Here is a 17,351-nt window from a genome sequence, read left to right on the forward strand (position 1 = left end):
TTAAAATAAGGTTTTTACCTGATTGAGTTTTAAAAGTGATAACAAAAAGATACACCTCTCCACCTAACTCTGAACACCCTGTTCAGAACATTCCTGCAGTGCATCTACTAAGGTTTCCCTCATACAAAATGAGAGCAATCACTGAACATCAGCTTCACCACAAAATATGTGGCAGAAGAAAAGGATTCTGTAGTAAAAACTAAAAGAACCCCCATTGTTTTGACTTGAGTGTGTGCACGCACATGCCTGCACACAAGATTATATTCATTTGGAAGTTTTATTAGTCATGACCAGGCATTATGCAATATTACAGCACTATTTGGCTTGAAAAGGATTTCTTTGACAAGCTGTGGTCCATAAATTATGCTCTGTGTGAGCTCATGTACAGTTGGGGAATTGTTTGGTTGGTTCTACTCTGCTTTTTAGATCCTATCTCTGAAGTGTTTTAACAGTTAGCTCGGAATGGCAAGTAGCCATGCACAGACTGAAGGAACTAAACTTTTTACTTCACATTACCACCTGCAAATCAAACTGGCTCTTTACCATATCATCTGCTTAGACACTCTGCATTTCAGATTTGCATAGCCTGTTGCCTACCTAAAAACCCTCACCAAAAAGAACCCCACATTTTAAAGGATACATGGATGATAATCCATTTTGTCACCAAAAAAATTCACAAATTGAGTCCCGTTGTAAAAATAACCAGCTGGAAGCGGATCCAAGTGGCGTTTCACCTATATTAAGAAAGAATACAGCATACATTAAACATTTAAAGCCCAGAATTGCTTAAAGACAGTCCTCACAAACTTAAATAGATGAAAGAAAATCTCAGCAGAAGGAATTTAACAGCCTTGGAGGAAGGTATGGCTCCTGGCTATAAAAGACAGCATGAGAAATGACAACCATAGAGACTAAGGGAGTTCTGGGCAGCAACACTAGCCATAGCCGTGCCAAACTCTTAGGAACCCAATTCCAGCTCTTACAACCAAAAGGCAGTTGATGAGGGCAGGATTAGGCATTTGGGATCCTAACCTGCACAGCACAGAAAAGGGAGAAAACACAGGGAAAGACCATTACAGTAACCAAAAGCATGCACTTGTCCAACATCCAGAGAAGCTGTGGCTGCCCCATCCCTGGCAGTGTTCAAGGCCAGGTTGGACACAGGGGCTTGGAGCAAGCTGCTCCAGTGGAAGGGGTCCCTGCCCGTGGCAGGGGTTGGAGCTGGAGGAGCTTTAAGGTCCTTTCCAACACAAACCAGTCTGGGATGATTCTACAGCACCCTCCCCCTACTTTTCAGAGCTAACTTGAAGCACTGAGATAACACCAAGATTTATATCTCAAATGCCTCCTGGACAGCCTCAGTTGTGTTTCAAGTATATCAACAGACAGTAAGTGCCGTAATAATTTAGTGCTGAGCACACTTGTTGGGGCAGGTATGGGAGGTGCTCTATCATACAAATGCATATTAAAAAAAATAAGCCAAAAGAAAGGCTCGCTATTAATTGCTTCTACTTACGTGAATGTTTTTTATTTCCTGAAGGGTTAACATTCCTCTGGTTTTCAGGGCTTTCCTCTGAGGTTTCTGTAGGAAGAATTAGACCTCAGCTAGACAGATACATAGACAGACAGATAAGGAAGAAATTCTTTACTGCGAGGGTGCTGAGGCGCTGGCACAGGGTGCCCAGAGAAGCTGTGGCTGCCCCATCCCTGGCAGTGCTCAAGGCCAGGTTGGACACAGGGGCTTGGAGCAAGCTGCTCCAGTGGAAGGGGTCCCTACCCGTGGCAGGGGGCTGGAACTGGATGAGCTTGAAGGTACTTTGCAACCCAAACCATTCTATGATTCTATATACATGCACACCTTATGAGTGACAATATAATCCTACAGTTTCATTGCATTTAAAAAACAAACAGGAAAAACCCAAACCGAAATCACAAACCAGAAAATTTCTTTCTTAAAACTGCAGATAATGGTAGTGAAATCTATGATCACGTTATTATGCCCAAGCCCAGCATACACGTACTCCTTTTAATAGCATGTATTATAAAATTGGGTTTCTAGAGATAATTATTCAGTTATATCAATGCACTCAACTTTGTTCTGCAAACAAAAGTAAAAATCAAGTGATCTTACATAAAGCACTTGCAGAAATGTCAAATTCTAAAAGTATCTTAAAGAACACAATTTCAATAAGGCTTTATTGAAAAAAAGTGAAGAAAACTGGCACAGGAACAGAAAAACAACCTAGTTTTTAGTCTGAGGAGTTTTATGCCTCATTTCTTTCAAGTAGCATGCAGTAATTCTCAGAACAATCTGAAACCCTGAATTAGCCATGAATAGTGAGACTGTGCAAAGACTATTTGTAGTCTTCAACTGCTCAGCTTCACACTTGAGATAGCATTTTAGCTCCAAGTTTTCATAAACTTAAAATAGTATCGCATAGTGAGCTTCCTTACATGCCAAAAGCATTTCTCTCCCTCTATTACCCATGTGATATGTACAGAGTATGAGATATCATCACAGAAAATGTGTACTTCAAGTAACAACCTGCCAGGAGAACAGAGGGAAGAACCTGAAGATGCTTAGAAACAGCTCCAACAAAGATCTGAAGGAAACTTTTTCCCTTCCTACACAACTTTCTAGAGATACTCTGCAAATCCTAAGCCATAAAGTAACCATGAGCATTTTAAGTAATAAATGTTCCAAAATGGCATCACCAAAAGGCACAGTTGGAACTATAGGCTCATGTTCCAACTAGAATGCTAAAATATGCCGTTTGCATGGTTGAACAGTTTCTGTCCAAGTGTATTTCTGAATCAGGACTCAACTTCTTAAGACCCTGATGGGCAGCCTGGTGAATGCCTGCTGCTATTACCTGGCTATGTAGCAGTGAACCATATTGTCCTGCACTCCTGGTCAGGTTGAACTACTCACTGTGTGAAGTTAGCAAGAACCAAAGCTGCAAAATATGCCTTCTAGGCTTCTTAGGATGTGCATATTCCATGTTCTCTACTTCAACTTCTATTGCCTGGGTACATTAGCCATGCAGAAAGTCTTAACATAGCTGCACACTTGACAAATTAAGCCAGACAAAAATGAAAAGAACTACCCTCTATTTCAGTGGATTAATTCCAATAGAGTTTAATTTAGTGAATCAAAACAAGTTTTCAGCTTTGAAGCGTTCAGGTACTTCAGGAAGATTTATTTTGTACTACACTTCAGTTTTTTAGCAATCACATCTCAGCTAAATCATCTTGTGTTTATTCTGGACATACTCCATTTGCCCAAGTGTTCAAGAGCAGCTCAATCCATGCATAAGCTGTAGCAGATATTAAAACAATACACAAATTACAATGCACATTTGCAAACTATTACTCCTCTTTCTGAAACACATTTACACCCTGGAATCATACATACCTTGGTAGAAGAGAAAGGAGATTTTAACCCCCCCACCAAGTTTCATCCAGACACTCAGAATCTTCCTTTTGTTGGTAAGAAATGCAAAATAGATCACACTCAACAAACATAAGCATGCCCACGAACCTGTTTTGCTGTTTCTCTGAGCCAGTCTTTTATATCCTCTTCCTTAAGAGAGCAGCCAACGAACACAAGGAAGCACTCCTGTTGACTGCTGCAGTCTCTGTTATCACCTCTTGAATCAGGAGGAGTTGGCCCCTCCTGAACAGGCACAAGGCTTAGTGAATTAGATGATGTGTTGTGACAGACTTCAATCACTTTATCAGAATCTAAGAAGGAGAAGAGGCAAGAAAGAAAACGTCTTGATAAGTGCTGATCTACTTTAACATCAACACGTTGGTGTAGAAAGAATACAGTCCATTAAAAAGTGTTCATATACAGAGATGCAATCACAAGACAATGCCTACATAGTAATTTGCCCTTACCTGAAAACTTAACTTTGCCCATGATGTGATAAATGTTTCCAGAGAAAGGACTTGGCTTGAGCAATGACTTAATCGCTGTTTGAAACAGAAGACAAACAGATTATCTCACTTATTTTCCTTCTTCTTGGTTTAGCTTCTGGTCAAACCTATACTACAGGTCTCTAATGCACATCCCAAAGCTGCAGTGCCCTCCAGAGCCCCACTACATAACATCTCTATTAATTCCAGGGAGCAATCTCTGTATGTTCTCATTTCTTTGCTATGGGGTAGGTGGGAAATACCATGTGTTTGGCTTAATGAAGGCTTACAGTGTGTATGGAAAGTAAACTGGTGCTCCTTAACACTGTTTTGCTATGGAAAGAAGGAAAGACATGATTATATATATCTACTCTAGCAGCCTAACATAGAGTTGAGCCTATTTTCTAGTAACTACAAAGCATTATTTGGCATAAAAAGTAGAAGCCAATGGTCACTTATAAACTATTTCAACACCACCAAATAAAATTAAACACAAAATAAAAAGCTAACATATGAAGATAAGTGTCTCTAGAAACCCCAAATTAAATTAGCTTCTCAGCTGAACAAAATCATGGGTCATTTTCCCAGAGCAGACACTAAAGAGGATGATTTACTGTACTTGAAGGAAGGAAAGCTGAATTTTCAATTAGAAGTTTACTTCAGCAGTAATTAAATAACTGTGCTACGTCAGTGCCTTCCTTCCCCTCTACTCATCAGTATTTCCAACTTGGATTTCAATCAACTCAGTCAAAGTTCAGCTGTACCTTTACATTTGGTCACGAATCTTGTCTTTTCTAGAGGACGGTTGAACCATACACAGATCTGAACCATTGGAGGGAAGACAGACCCGGCTCCATATTTGCCTTCATACCTTAAAGACAATTAATATTGTGTTACTATTGGGATATTAACAGTATTAGGTTGTTCAAAGCACCCAGGACTCCAATGATGCTCTTTTTGCATCTTTTTGGATGGGGCTTTGAGCAATCTGGTCTAGCAGGAGGTGCTCCTGCCTATGGCAGCAGGTTGGAACTAGATGATCTTAAGGTTCCTTCCAACCCAAACCATTCTATGATTATCAAATAGATTAACAGTTGTCTAAAAGCTTTAAATACTTTCTTTTCCTTCTTTCTCCCTCTCCCTCTGGCTCCCACAATCCACAAGCAGCTCTGACATCCAGAGTTTTGTGCCAATTTACTTCAGGTGCTTTACTTGCATCCAATTTTGAGCAAGCATTATGAATAAAGATATACATACACACAGGGCTGGCAAGGCATGGTAAATAAATCGTGCTTCCAGCACTATAAACCTAACGAGAAACCAGTCAGGCAGCAGTTATGAAGCCTGACAGGTTTGTATTTTCTGCCAAATAGGTGCAGCACAGATAACTGCAACAAGATGTGTAAAGAACCCTGAACCATGCAAAATATCACTCAGTATTAAATGGCAAGCTTGGTATCACGTATTACTGTGGCCTCCACCTCTGCCAAGACTGTCAGTAACGTTGCTGGGGTTTATGAATAATTGCCCTGCTAATAGCTAGGCTGACATAGCAAGTTCATTCCAGTAAGGCTGAATAGCTGTCAGAATGAAATTACTCCAGTCATTATTGACCTCACCCATCCCAATCCTTCCCAGCTTATTCCCAGAGGGTTCTTTTCTATTCTTCTGAAAAGCAACAGTAATTTTGCCATTCATTTAAATGGTGTCCAGAAAAGATCCTTTTCCCCATAAAAGGACAGCAATCGTGTATCTACTAAGCAAACTCATCAGCTCTCTTTTAAAAGTGATTTATAAAGCTATTGCTTGTTCCAAATGAGTAGTCTTGATAAAAACATAAAAATTAAGTTAGTAAGACTTCTTAATCTTCAAGTTAATTAGAAAAATAGTTGTAATAGTTCTCAGCCTAGATACTTGCCAGCCAGGATACATCAAATACCGAGCTCTCATCATCTGAGGATCTGAAAAACTGCTTTCTGAGAGAATTAATTCAATGTCCTCATTCCTATAAAGAGATAAAGATGAAGATTCTTCAGTTCAATAAAATGGTTGCTATCTGCATGCTACTTACATAAAACAGAGCATCAGTCACAGTAAAGAGTAGTTTAGTCACAGTAAGAGTATTTTTCCCTTAGTATGACAGTAACCTAAGTCATACTCTGCTAACAAATAAAGTTTCCTAAAACCTATATTTATACAACTATAAAATAAAGGGAAGCTGCCTTTTGCATGAGAAGCAATTAAGAAGAAACTGAATCTTCTTTGCGTAAGTTACCAGAGTAAAACAAGAGAATACAGGTTTTTAAGCGTCCTAACCTGCCCCAAGTGACAACTACTAGACAGTGATCAACATTACCTAGTCACAACTCCATTTTCAGCCAAGATGAAGGCAACACCAGGATTTGCTGCTCTGATGAGGCTCTGCAGCTGCACGAGGAGCGGATGCTTCTGCTCGGTAGCGTGACTTGTAAAAACCACGTTACTCACCAGGCCTGTGAAAGGAGATCAGAGGATGGTTTACAGAAGTCAGGTATGCAACAGTGACTGCTAAACAATTAAGTGATGTAACAGACATTCTCCTCTTATTTTCCTTCCATCCCACTACATTAAAGTTACTAATGAGAACAACAAGCAAGGAATGTTTCATCTAACAGAAGCAATTTAGACTCAATCAATCACAAAAACCTATTAATTAAAACAGTAAGTTCATACAAGAATCAATTTGAGGAAGAATTTAATGACAAACACTAAGGTTTAAAGCCTCTGGCAAATTCAGTGTGTAGAAGGATTGGTTAAACAGCTAAAAATCAGTATTCTGGACTCTGACAGTTGTCAATTCCAAAAATAAGAGAAGGGTTTGGGGGTTTTGTCTCTGTATTTAAAGAAAGACCCCAAAATGGCACTCTCACAGCAAGACTGAACTCAAGGCATCAAAAAAGATAACAGAGAAAAACAATGGGATCACTATTTGTCCTGAGCGCCATTTCCTGAAAAGGCTCAGCTTTTCCAGACTTAAATGTGCCTTCACCTTGCACCTAGTGCCAATGATTTCATTGAAGAAATGGTTACTCTTCCTAAGCAAAAGCTTTCCAAGATTTGAAGATGGCATCACCTATAGTTCCAACCCCCTGCCACGGGCAGGGACCCCTTCCACGAGAGCAGCTTGCTCCAAGCCCCTGTGTCCAACCTGGCCTTGAGCACTGCCAGGGATGGGGCAGCCACAGCTTCTCTGGGCACCCTGTGCCAGCGCCTCAGCACCCTCCCAGGGAAGAGCTTCTGCCTAAGAGCTCAGCTCAGTCTCCCCTCGGGCAGGTTCAAGCCATTCCCCTTGGCCTGGCCCTACAGGCCCTTGTCCCAAGCCCCTCTCCAGGTTTCCTGCAGCCCCTTTAGGCACTGGAGCTGCTCTAAGCTCTCCCCAGAGTCTTCTCTTCTCCAGGCTCAACTCATCACTGTTCAAAGCAGAATGTGTGATGAAGCTCACCTCATGACCTGCTCCTTACAGTTATTCCCTATCTTTACAGAAGTCACTAAAGAACACAATTCCTTGTGGAGGCTGCACAACACAGAAATCTCTCTACCAAATGTTTCTGGGGTGCCTAAATTATACCACATCCTCCCAGTCACTGTCACTTGCATCACTGACCCTTTCAAGATAGAATTTTAATAATAGCAAGTTTCCTTCATTAATATTTTTCCTTTTTTTTTCATCTCCCCCAGAAGTTTCCAATCCAATTTTGGAAATATCCATATTTTCTCTATGACACAGTTGCTCTTGAAAGAGGTGGGGTGGGAGGATAACAGCAACAAGCACACATAGAACTCTCAGTCACAAATGTGCCTGAAATAATTATGTACACCACGCAATTAAGATGGAAAGTATGAATAAGGTAATCAACAACCACACTGTAGGTGTGCTATGTGTGCAGTGGGGTTTTCTTCTTAATATCCCCAACCTGATACTGATTTAAAGGTCAAGTTTAATTAAAAACAGTTATACTTTCTCATCACATCTCCATCTTCCCTCTGGCAGGTTAAAGCCATTCCCCTTTGTCCTGCCCTTACAGGTCCCTGTTAAAAGCCCCTCCTCTAGTTTTCTTGTAGCTCCTTTAGGCATTTGAAGTTGGCACAGAACAGTAAAAGGACTGTGTAACATAAATGCTGTGAAGCATTTACAGTTAGAAAAACCAGGTAATTCATCATGGACTAAGCTGGCAAAGCTTACAGTTAATGAAAAGATTCAAGGCAGAAAATACTGAGGAAATCAGTAACCTGTGCATCTTGTCTCATGCTCACCACCTATGCTCTTTCTCCATCAATCTCTGCTTCATTTTTGCTTGTCTAAGGGAACAGCTTTCGGGCATTAGCTGTCATTCTTGCTTATAAACTCCCACACAAAGCTTGGAAGTAACAGAAGATGCTCAGAGCTAGGGAACCTGCTTCAGCTCCATGCACACCTATGCATAAATCTAGCAAGTGCCAGTATTGACCAAGAATTGGCCCTGTGCTGGCAGGCAACAGTCTATGATACAAAACTGATGGACAAGTAGTGTAATCCAGAAGAAAAATAGCTTTTGAGAACTGGAAGGTGCCTACACAGCTTCAGTAACAAATAATTTTGACCTCTTCTATTCAAATTACCACTGTCATCTCTGTTTCTATGGCATTTTGAAGACCACCCACTTCTGTTTAATTCCTTATTTATATATTCATGTAAAGAAAACAGTATTTGCAGCCTGGGGAATGCATGTTCAATGGAAGCGCTACAGGAACAGGAGGGATAGATTTAAAGTAAGTATGGTTTACAGGAATAACAGATCCTCTTTGCTCCTAAATGTATAATGGGTATATTTAACAACGGTGATGTCTAAATCTGTAGAACAACTTCATATACAAGAGATGCCAATGTAATTAGGCATGTACATTACTTAAACTAGTGAGGTGTCATCTTACAGCTTCTGTGCAAGAAGAGGAAAGGATATTTGGAGACAAAAGGAAATTACAGCACACAGATGGCAGCAAGATCTTTACAAAGGTTTAAACAAGTATGCAAGGGAGAGACAAAGCAAAACTGCTAAAATTGGTCACTCTGCTCAAGGCCTTACCAGTTATCCCTGATCCTCATCTGTTTCTGTTAGCCTTGCGGCTTTGCAAAGTGTAACTCATGTAAAATGATGTCATGTTGATAACACGCATAGGTACCCCTTCATCACAGAGAAAGCCATGCAATAGAACAGACATGGAAAGCAGCAGCAAAAGGCTGAAAGTCTGCTCACTCCCAAAATTTGCCAGGTAGTTATTGGGGTGCAAGACACACAAAGCCAGTATGATAAACATCTCTCAAAGTGAATGCCTCACTAAATATCCCACTCTGCTCAGAACCTGTCAGGCCATCTCTAAAATACTGGGCTCAGTTTTGGTCCCAGCTGTACAAAAAAGACGTGGATGGGCTGGAGAGGGTGCAGAGAAGGACAACAAGGACAATCCAAGGGCTGGGCAATGTGTGAGGAAAGGCTGAGAGACCTGAGACTGTTCAGCCTGGAGAAAAGGTGGCTCAGGGAGCCCTTGTCACCATAGTCCAGTATTTAAAGGGTGGCTACAAAGAAGATGGGGACTTCCTTTGGACAAGGAGTCCCATGGGAGAGACAAGGGGTGATGGGCACAAGTTACCGGTGGGGAGATTCCAACTGGACCCAAGAGGAAAATATTTCCCAACGAGAATAAGCAGCCACTGGAATAATCTCCCCAGGGAAGTGTTGACTCCCCAGTGCTGGACACTGTTAAGACTGGGCTGGACAGGGTGCTGGGACATCTGGTCTAGGTCATGCTGTGCCTGGAAAGGTTGGAGCAGATGATGCTTGAGGTCCCTTCCAACCCGGGATTCCAGGATTCTATGAAATATTGCTACTGTTGCATCAGAAATGAATTCTTGATTATGCAGAAGTAAATTATCTACCTTACTTGTGATACATTCATGCATTTGTCTGGAAGGTTTAAGAGCATACCCCATCCTGGTTCAAAGCATACTTTTCCTCTTAGAACTTTTTACACAAAAATTGTTCCTATTCATGTGAAACAATTCACTGCACACAAACAGACCTCTGGGCTATCTAATGTCACATCTTGTATCTGAAAACTAGATGACAAAACCTTGCAACATGCATAAACCATTTACTGCCAGAATCATCTTCTAACCACCAATATGCTACCCTTCTTTCAGTGTTTGGACCATAGGAGAATTAGCTATACTTGTTCTAAGCTGCTTCTAGTTCCTCCTTGAACAATGACAAATGCTCATCCAATCATATTTGGACAAATGGACTCGAAAAAAGATAGATTTGAGTATTTATTTGTTTTATTCTGGCATAAACCAAAAAGGGCATTTGTGCACTATGAATTTCTCAGTAGTTATTGATAATTTGTTATATTCTTCACTCTCAGCCTTCTCCTGCTCTCTTCATTTTCACCCATGGCTATAATAATGATAGTTATTTATTTGGTAGCTCCCCAATTCGTAGCACCAAGATTTTTCTCCAAATAAGAATAAAATACTGATCATAGCAGCCTTCCAGTATCTGAAGGGGAGCCTACAAGGAGAGGGACTCTTCACCAGGAACTGTAGTGACAGGACAAGAGGTGACGGGTTAAAACTTAAACACGGGAAGTTTAGATTGGATCTAAGGAGGAAATTCTTTCCTGTTAGGGTGGTGAGGCACTGGAATGGGTTGCCCAGGGAGGTTGTGAGTGCTCCATCCCTGGCAGTGTTCAAGGCCAGGTTGGATGAAGCCTTGGGTGGGATGGCTTAGTGTGAGGTGTCCCTGCCTATGGCAGGGGGGTTGGAACTGGATGATCTTGAGGTCCTTTCCAACCCTAACTATTCTATGATTCTATGAAACAGGAGAAGTTCAGGTTAGACCTCAGGCACAAGCTCTTCCCTGTGAGGATGATGAGGCCCTGGCACAGGTTGCCCAGAGAAGCTGTGGCTGCCCCATCCCTGGCAGTGTTCAAGTAAGGAAGTACTTCTTTACTGTGAGGGTGGTGAGGTACTAGAATGGGTTGCCCAGGGAAGTTGTGAATGCTCCACCCCTACAGTGTTCAAGGCCAGGTTGGACAGAGCCTTGGGTGAGATGGTTTAGTGTGAGGTGCCCCTGCCCATGGCAGGGCGGTTGGAACTGGGTGATCCTAAGGTCTTTTCCAACCCTAACTATTCCAAGATTCTATGATCTATACAATAGCACCTTCATACTCTCATGCTTCTTCACAACTTCATTCTTTTGGGCTCCCTTCCTTCATGAATAAAAGGTGGCATAATTCTGGCAGCAAAACAGCACTACAGAGACTAAACAGGCACCAGAAAAGTGCAGCACCCGACTCCAACAACTGCATTTCAATACAAACACAACAATGGCAGCCCTGCAGTTCACTTGGGAAGACGTAAGATAAGCAAGTCATGCTGCAGTAACTGCAGTCTAACAGTGACTTAAAACCAACTCGACTGTTATTGGTCTATCCAGTTTCAGCCTCGGCTTATAGTCTGCCCAAAATAAAGATTATCTGACTGGAGAGATCTGTTCTTATATATATGCACAGATCCCACATAGTGGTTTTAATGTTGTGAATCAGCTACACAAGTGTTAAAAACAACTGTAAATGTGCTAGAGTCGAATTTGCTTCTGCTCTTGAAACTTATTTGATGATATGTCAGGAGGAAGGATATCCCAACTTAGGCTAACACCAGTTCTAAGTTCCAAGCCTGACAAGGAGGATGGTGCAGCCAATGATTCATCTCAGAGTCAGGACATCAAACTAAATATACAGGTAAGAAACAGCTCTTCTGCAACTGAGCTTTTTTGTCTGCTGCAATGTCAAATGAACACTGTGAGGATCCTCTACACCGCATTAAGAGGAGGATATGGGGAACAAAGTAACCAGCTCATTTTTCCCTTTCTAAAGTAGCATTAAAATTAAAGGAAAGCTCCATTTCCTTATGCTGACTCAAAAGATGCTAGAACTCAAATCCAGTCCATTTTTGCCCTATATTAACAGCATAGTATGAGTTACAGCAGTTCAAGATAAGCAGCTTAAGCCATAGTCTTAAGAAGCCCATCCTCCAGATGAGGACAACAAAAATGCATCATGCTCCAGAGTCCTGCATCATGTTCCAGAGTCTTACATCTTCTCCAGGTGGCTGTGATGTTTAATAGTGTAGGCAGAGATTGTCTGTTCTGCACAGATGGCTTCTACCTCCAAGAGCTTATTATGATCCTTTGACTATATGCATTTACAGTGTATTTATTTGGCCATATGGCTCAGCTACTTGCTCTGTATAGTTCAAAGTCAAGAGAAGTGACACATACCTTGTGAACACTGGTCCAAGAACTTGGGAAAAAGAAGCCTAAAGAAATAAGAAGTTTATATGTCACGAATGGATATTGTTAAGTAAAGCATTTACATTCATTTGGACACCGACAGCCAATACTTTCGTATTCAAACCATTTTCATATTCCCTTTCCTCACTCCATGTAACTGGAACATCCCTACAGGTTACGTCTTTCAGTTCTGCAAAACTTAGTTTTGTAGATGGTTTTAATTCTTTAATGCATTTAAGAGCTAATTCCCACCACACAATCCATTCTGTACTGTAGGAAGTCAGCAAAGCTTCAACGTTACTTTAATTCCTACTAAAACAATAGGAATTTTCAGCTGTCCTAAAGAATTGTGCCTTCCAGACATGCTGGGAACTCTTTATGGAAGTGCTCAATGTGCACAATGCTTTCTCTATACATCATACCAATTGCTGGTACCGCGTCAGACAAGTGACAACTATTTTTATGAGCTTTACCATGCAAACAAAAGCTGCAGAGTCCCTCTTCGACTACCTCTGCCTGCCCTGTTGTGCTATTCAACACAGGGAAGAGCTCCATCCTAGGTTCATGAGAGAGCTAAAGCTCTCCAGTAATGAACTTTGAGACAGGAAAGGATATTGACTTTCCAGACTGCAAAGTCTCAAGTCAAACATTAAAATCACTCTTCTTGATTCTCACAGTGAACTCGTCAAAGCTTCCCAACTGAAAGGTTTGTCGTTGGCAGTATGTGGCTACTTGGTAAGTTCTTATCAGGAGAAACTTCAAAGTGAGACACAAATAGCCCACAGCATAGGCTAGGCCTCTTCCTTCAATTGCTACTGCAGTTGAGGAGACAAACAATGTTAGTCAAAGGACTGCAGGCTACTGCTACTGTAAATACTACTCAATACCATGAACAGTAACACATTACTAAGCTTAAAATACCCCAAAAACCTAAAAATAGAAGTTGTGTTTCCTATAATTATGGAATGAACAAGTTTAAGCACCATTCCAGGAGCAATTCACCAATATTTTATGTAATCTTTATTATTTATTTACAATCTTTGTAATGGAGACAAAAAAGCAGTAAAATAACATCTATTTATTGACTAGTGCAAAGCACAAGAAGCACGTTGGTTAGTGTTCTAAAAACGGCTAGGAAGTTTAGGGAACACACTTCTATTTATTGGCGAGTTCACCTCTAAGCTGCGATGCACAGTTTTAGCACAAACAGAACTGACGCTAAGAACTCCCAAAACTGTAAATGCTTTAACTTACTTTTATGAAATCATTTTAAAGGCATAATTGCAACACTTGAATATGACTATTTTAGAGATAGATATGAAATTAGCTCCATGTTTGCTGAACATATACTATGAAACAGCAACCAAACCACTCTGTTTAAAATGTCACTGACTTGGCTTTGCCACTGTTTCCTCCCCACCCTCTGCCTCTACAGTAACCCAGGATATCAGACTTCAATACTTGCAATTCTTTTGCTTCCGTGCTTTGTCATTCTCTTCCACTAAACTTGGGACTGCTTCCATGTTTTAAATCTGTAAAGTCTTCATTTAATACCCAAAAGCAATGATACAATTGATAACCCAAACTGAGATTACATCTCAATTTTCAATCATACTTAAATAAAGATTGTGGAAAGAACGATTTTTAAAAGCACCCAAGAGGACAGTCGACTGTCCAGATTTTGAAGTCCTTACCCATTATAGGTATATTAAAGCAGGATGCTAATGACAATCTGTGCCTACTCTTCCACAAGCCAAACTTTTATTACTATATATTATTATACACCTGGTGGAAACCAAGTGTCATCCTTCTAAACTAAACAGCACTTCAAAGTTCATCCAAGATAGATTTCCTAAAGACTGAAGGCAGTTCAATGACATTTAGCCATCATATCTCTAATTATTATAAAAGTCATCTCAAACTTACATATCCATTTTCAAACTAATTAACATATTTTAGAGTATACCTGTGTTCCATGTAGCAACTCAGTGGCTCCACGCAAGTATTAATTGCTCCAATGATGAAAGAAGACTTCACATCTGGGTCAGGATGAGTTTGCAGAGCCTGCACAACATCAATAACATCAGTATACCTGTAAGAAAAAGAAATGAAATATGGCTTCAGAGAAACAGAATGACACATTCCAGCAGCTAGTAAGAAATAAAACAAGAGGGACGTGGAGCTGTTGGAGTGAGTCCAGAGAAGGCCATGGGGATGCTGCGAGGGCTGGAGCAGCTCTGCTCTGGAGCCAGGCTGAGAGAGCTGGGCTGGGGCAGCCTGGACAAGAGAAGGCTCCTGAAGGGGAGACCTGAGAGCAGCTCCAGTGCCTAAAGGGGCTGCAGGAAAGCTGGAGAGGGGCTTGGGACAAGGGCCTGTAGGGACAGGCCAAGGGGAATGGCTTGAACCTGCCCGAGGGGAGACTGAGATGAGCTATTAGGCAGAAGCTCTTCCCTGCGAGGGTGCTGAGGCGCTGGCACAGGGTGCCCAGAGAAGCTGTGGCTGCCCCATCCCTGGCAGTGCTCAAGGCCAGGTTGGACACAGGGGCTTGGAGCAAGCTGCTCTCGTGGAAGGTGTCCCTGCCCGTGGCAGGGGTTGGAGCTGGAGGAGCTTTAAGGACCCTTCCAACCCAAACCCATCTGGGATTCTACTGCCTTCATCTAAATCTACGGCTTTAAAGACAGGCAAACAGTACTCCAGCAGTCTTTGAAGACAGAAAACCAGCATGAAGAAGTCTCACCATCCTTTGTAGGGCAAATTCCTCTCTACCTAGGACCTCTGGGGGTAAAAAGCCCTCAAACCCAAAAGCAAAACACACACAGCTGCACCAATAAACAAAGTGCCGTTTAACAACAGCCTTCGATGTAGCTGGAAAGGGTAAGAAGATTTCTTTTGAGAAGTCAAAAAACTCCCCAGTAGGGAAGAACCACTAAATACAGTCCTTCCTTCCAATGGACGACTATGGACAATTTTTTTCCAATGGAGTAACAAGGAATAAAATTTAGAGGTTGTAGAAAAGTTGAGTTTAGTATGAGTGTAAAACACACGTCACTGTCTGCTATGCTATGCACAGAAATTTGTCTGCCTCAAAGTGATCTGAAAGTTTAGAAGTGCCTTGGAAATAAGGAAGGGAAGAGAAAATCCCTTATTCCATGCAACAGTTCAAAGAGCTTCAAACATTTACCCTTGCAAGACCACTAAGAGACGCTTCTTCTTCTTGGCATAAGCAGACTGACGGACGTTGCGGTTCTGCTGAGCCTCCAGGACACTGGAGAGGTAACGTTGGAAGTGGGTTGCACTGAAGCATTCAGGACTATCCATAGTTTGCCTATAAACTATCCACCTGAAGAACAGAAAACAAGGAAGGAAGTTTATGTTTTATGACATAATACCACTGTTCTCTTTTTATTTTGAACCAACAGCCCAAAAATACATTCAACAAGCCCTGAAATTCCGTATCTCTCATTCTACATGGGAAAAAGGAATTTACTTGGCTTTCTGTCATTTCCAGCATAAGCACATTCTTTACATTACTGCCAGGAGGTTTTGTGGGGTTTCTGCTGTTGTTTCCTAATAAAACAATGTTCAACAGCTTCTTCAAGCAGCTCATCATATGAACAATTCTGATCTCTGTTAGTGATGCAGTAAACAAAAGGTACATGAATCGAGCTCAAAGGCTTTGGGCATGAAAATATTTCACTGCAAAAATAGAAGGTAACCCTGACATTTGGAGGAAAACATGATGAGATGTGTTATTACAGAACCTTCAAAAGTCACCTTATGTTTGCCCTATAAACAGAACCACAAAACTGTCCTGAATCGACTTGCTAATATCAAGACACGAGTTAAAAGTAACATGAAAAACCTCAAAGATGAAACACTACAGTGCTTGGCTGTAAGATTTTAAAGGATAAGAATTTATTCATTTTCTTCTTTTCCAGAAACTGTATTAAACACACAGAACTGCAAATTCCTATCCCATATTTATCTTATTGCCATACAACACATCCTGATTATATCCCCTGCTATTGTAGAATAGAAACCAGGTCAGATTAAGAACAATGCCATAGTAAGGACAGGTAGTACAGCCTTTCCTCCAAGAAAAAGGCATTTTAGACTCTCTGCCACAAGTCAATAAATGGAAGCTTTTCACTTGTTTCCTTCAAATTGTGAGGGCTTCCACACTTGCTTAAGGCAGGATTCATTCAGCCCTTCTAAGATTATTCTTAACTTGAATGCCCCATCCCTGGCAGTGTTCAAGGCCACAGGGACTTGGAGCAAGCTGCTCTAGTGGAAGGTGTCCCTGCCCATAGCAGAGCGTTGGAACTGGATTAGCTTTAAGGTCCCTTCCAAACTAAAACAGCCTATGACTCTATAATTCTGTTTGTAGGATCAGTGATAGTTCCAGATATACATTACAAATTTGCAGCAATACCTGTGGTATTCTTCACATGAAATATCCCATCTCCTGTGCTATTTTTCTTGTCTAAATGCCTAAAATCTAAGGGTAAATCTACCTGGAATAACAGCTAAATGAAATGCCTGAAGTGAATAAATCTTATCCTACAGTGTGCCACACAGAACTAAGTTAAGATGTCTCATAATATTTACTGAATTTATTCTTATAACACATCTGTTTACAAATTAGAACTGGGATATAAAACAAAGGCATCAACAATGTGAAGAAATACTAATAGCTTAATGTCCTTCATGCTGAATAACTCTTTAGTGATTAGTATGACCAGTGCTGTGAACTGTAAAACCAGAACTGTACAAACCTGCCATGCTCCTTGTTAAAAGTCACCAGAAAAGCACATAGATCACTGGAACGACATCCTGGAAGACCCGTTATAATGGTGATAACCACCTGAAAGACAGGGACCAGGTGAGAAGGGGGGGTAATTTGAAGATCAGAAGTGAGCTACAATGATCACACACATGTAAGGCTTCTATCTTGATACAATCTTAAGTCTAAACACAGAAATGGCAAGATAGCATAGAACTGTAATTGTGTTTATGCAATTACTCAGGTATGCATGGCTTTAGAAAGATGTTTATGCTGGTTTTCAT

General features: G+C 41.1%; 1 protein-coding gene across 1 annotated transcript in view; it reads right to left on the reverse strand.

Annotated features, from left to right (window-relative positions):
* DNAAF9 (dynein axonemal assembly factor 9) overlaps positions 1-17,351 on the reverse strand; it is a 78,214-nt gene that overhangs the window by 5,852 nt on the left and 55,011 nt on the right. Inside the window, exons 26-36 of the mRNA XM_065662229.1 lie at positions 17,060-17,148; positions 15,466-15,624; positions 14,251-14,376; positions 12,273-12,310; positions 6,275-6,410; positions 5,837-5,923; positions 4,683-4,789; positions 3,901-3,975; positions 3,542-3,744; positions 1,517-1,582; positions 641-734 (exon numbers count right to left, since the gene is read on the reverse strand). Coding sequence (XP_065518301.1) covers positions 641-734; positions 1,517-1,582; positions 3,542-3,744; positions 3,901-3,975; positions 4,683-4,789; positions 5,837-5,923; positions 6,275-6,410; positions 12,273-12,310; positions 14,251-14,376; positions 15,466-15,624; positions 17,060-17,148 — 1,180 coding nt within the window. The remainder of the gene's footprint in view (positions 1-640; positions 735-1,516; positions 1,583-3,541; positions 3,745-3,900; positions 3,976-4,682; positions 4,790-5,836; positions 5,924-6,274; positions 6,411-12,272; positions 12,311-14,250; positions 14,377-15,465; positions 15,625-17,059; positions 17,149-17,351) is intronic.

This window comes from Lathamus discolor, chromosome 1 (assembly GCF_037157495.1).
Source record: "Lathamus discolor isolate bLatDis1 chromosome 1, bLatDis1.hap1, whole genome shotgun sequence".
Classification (NCBI taxonomy): domain Eukaryota; kingdom Metazoa; phylum Chordata; class Aves; order Psittaciformes; family Psittacidae; genus Lathamus; species Lathamus discolor.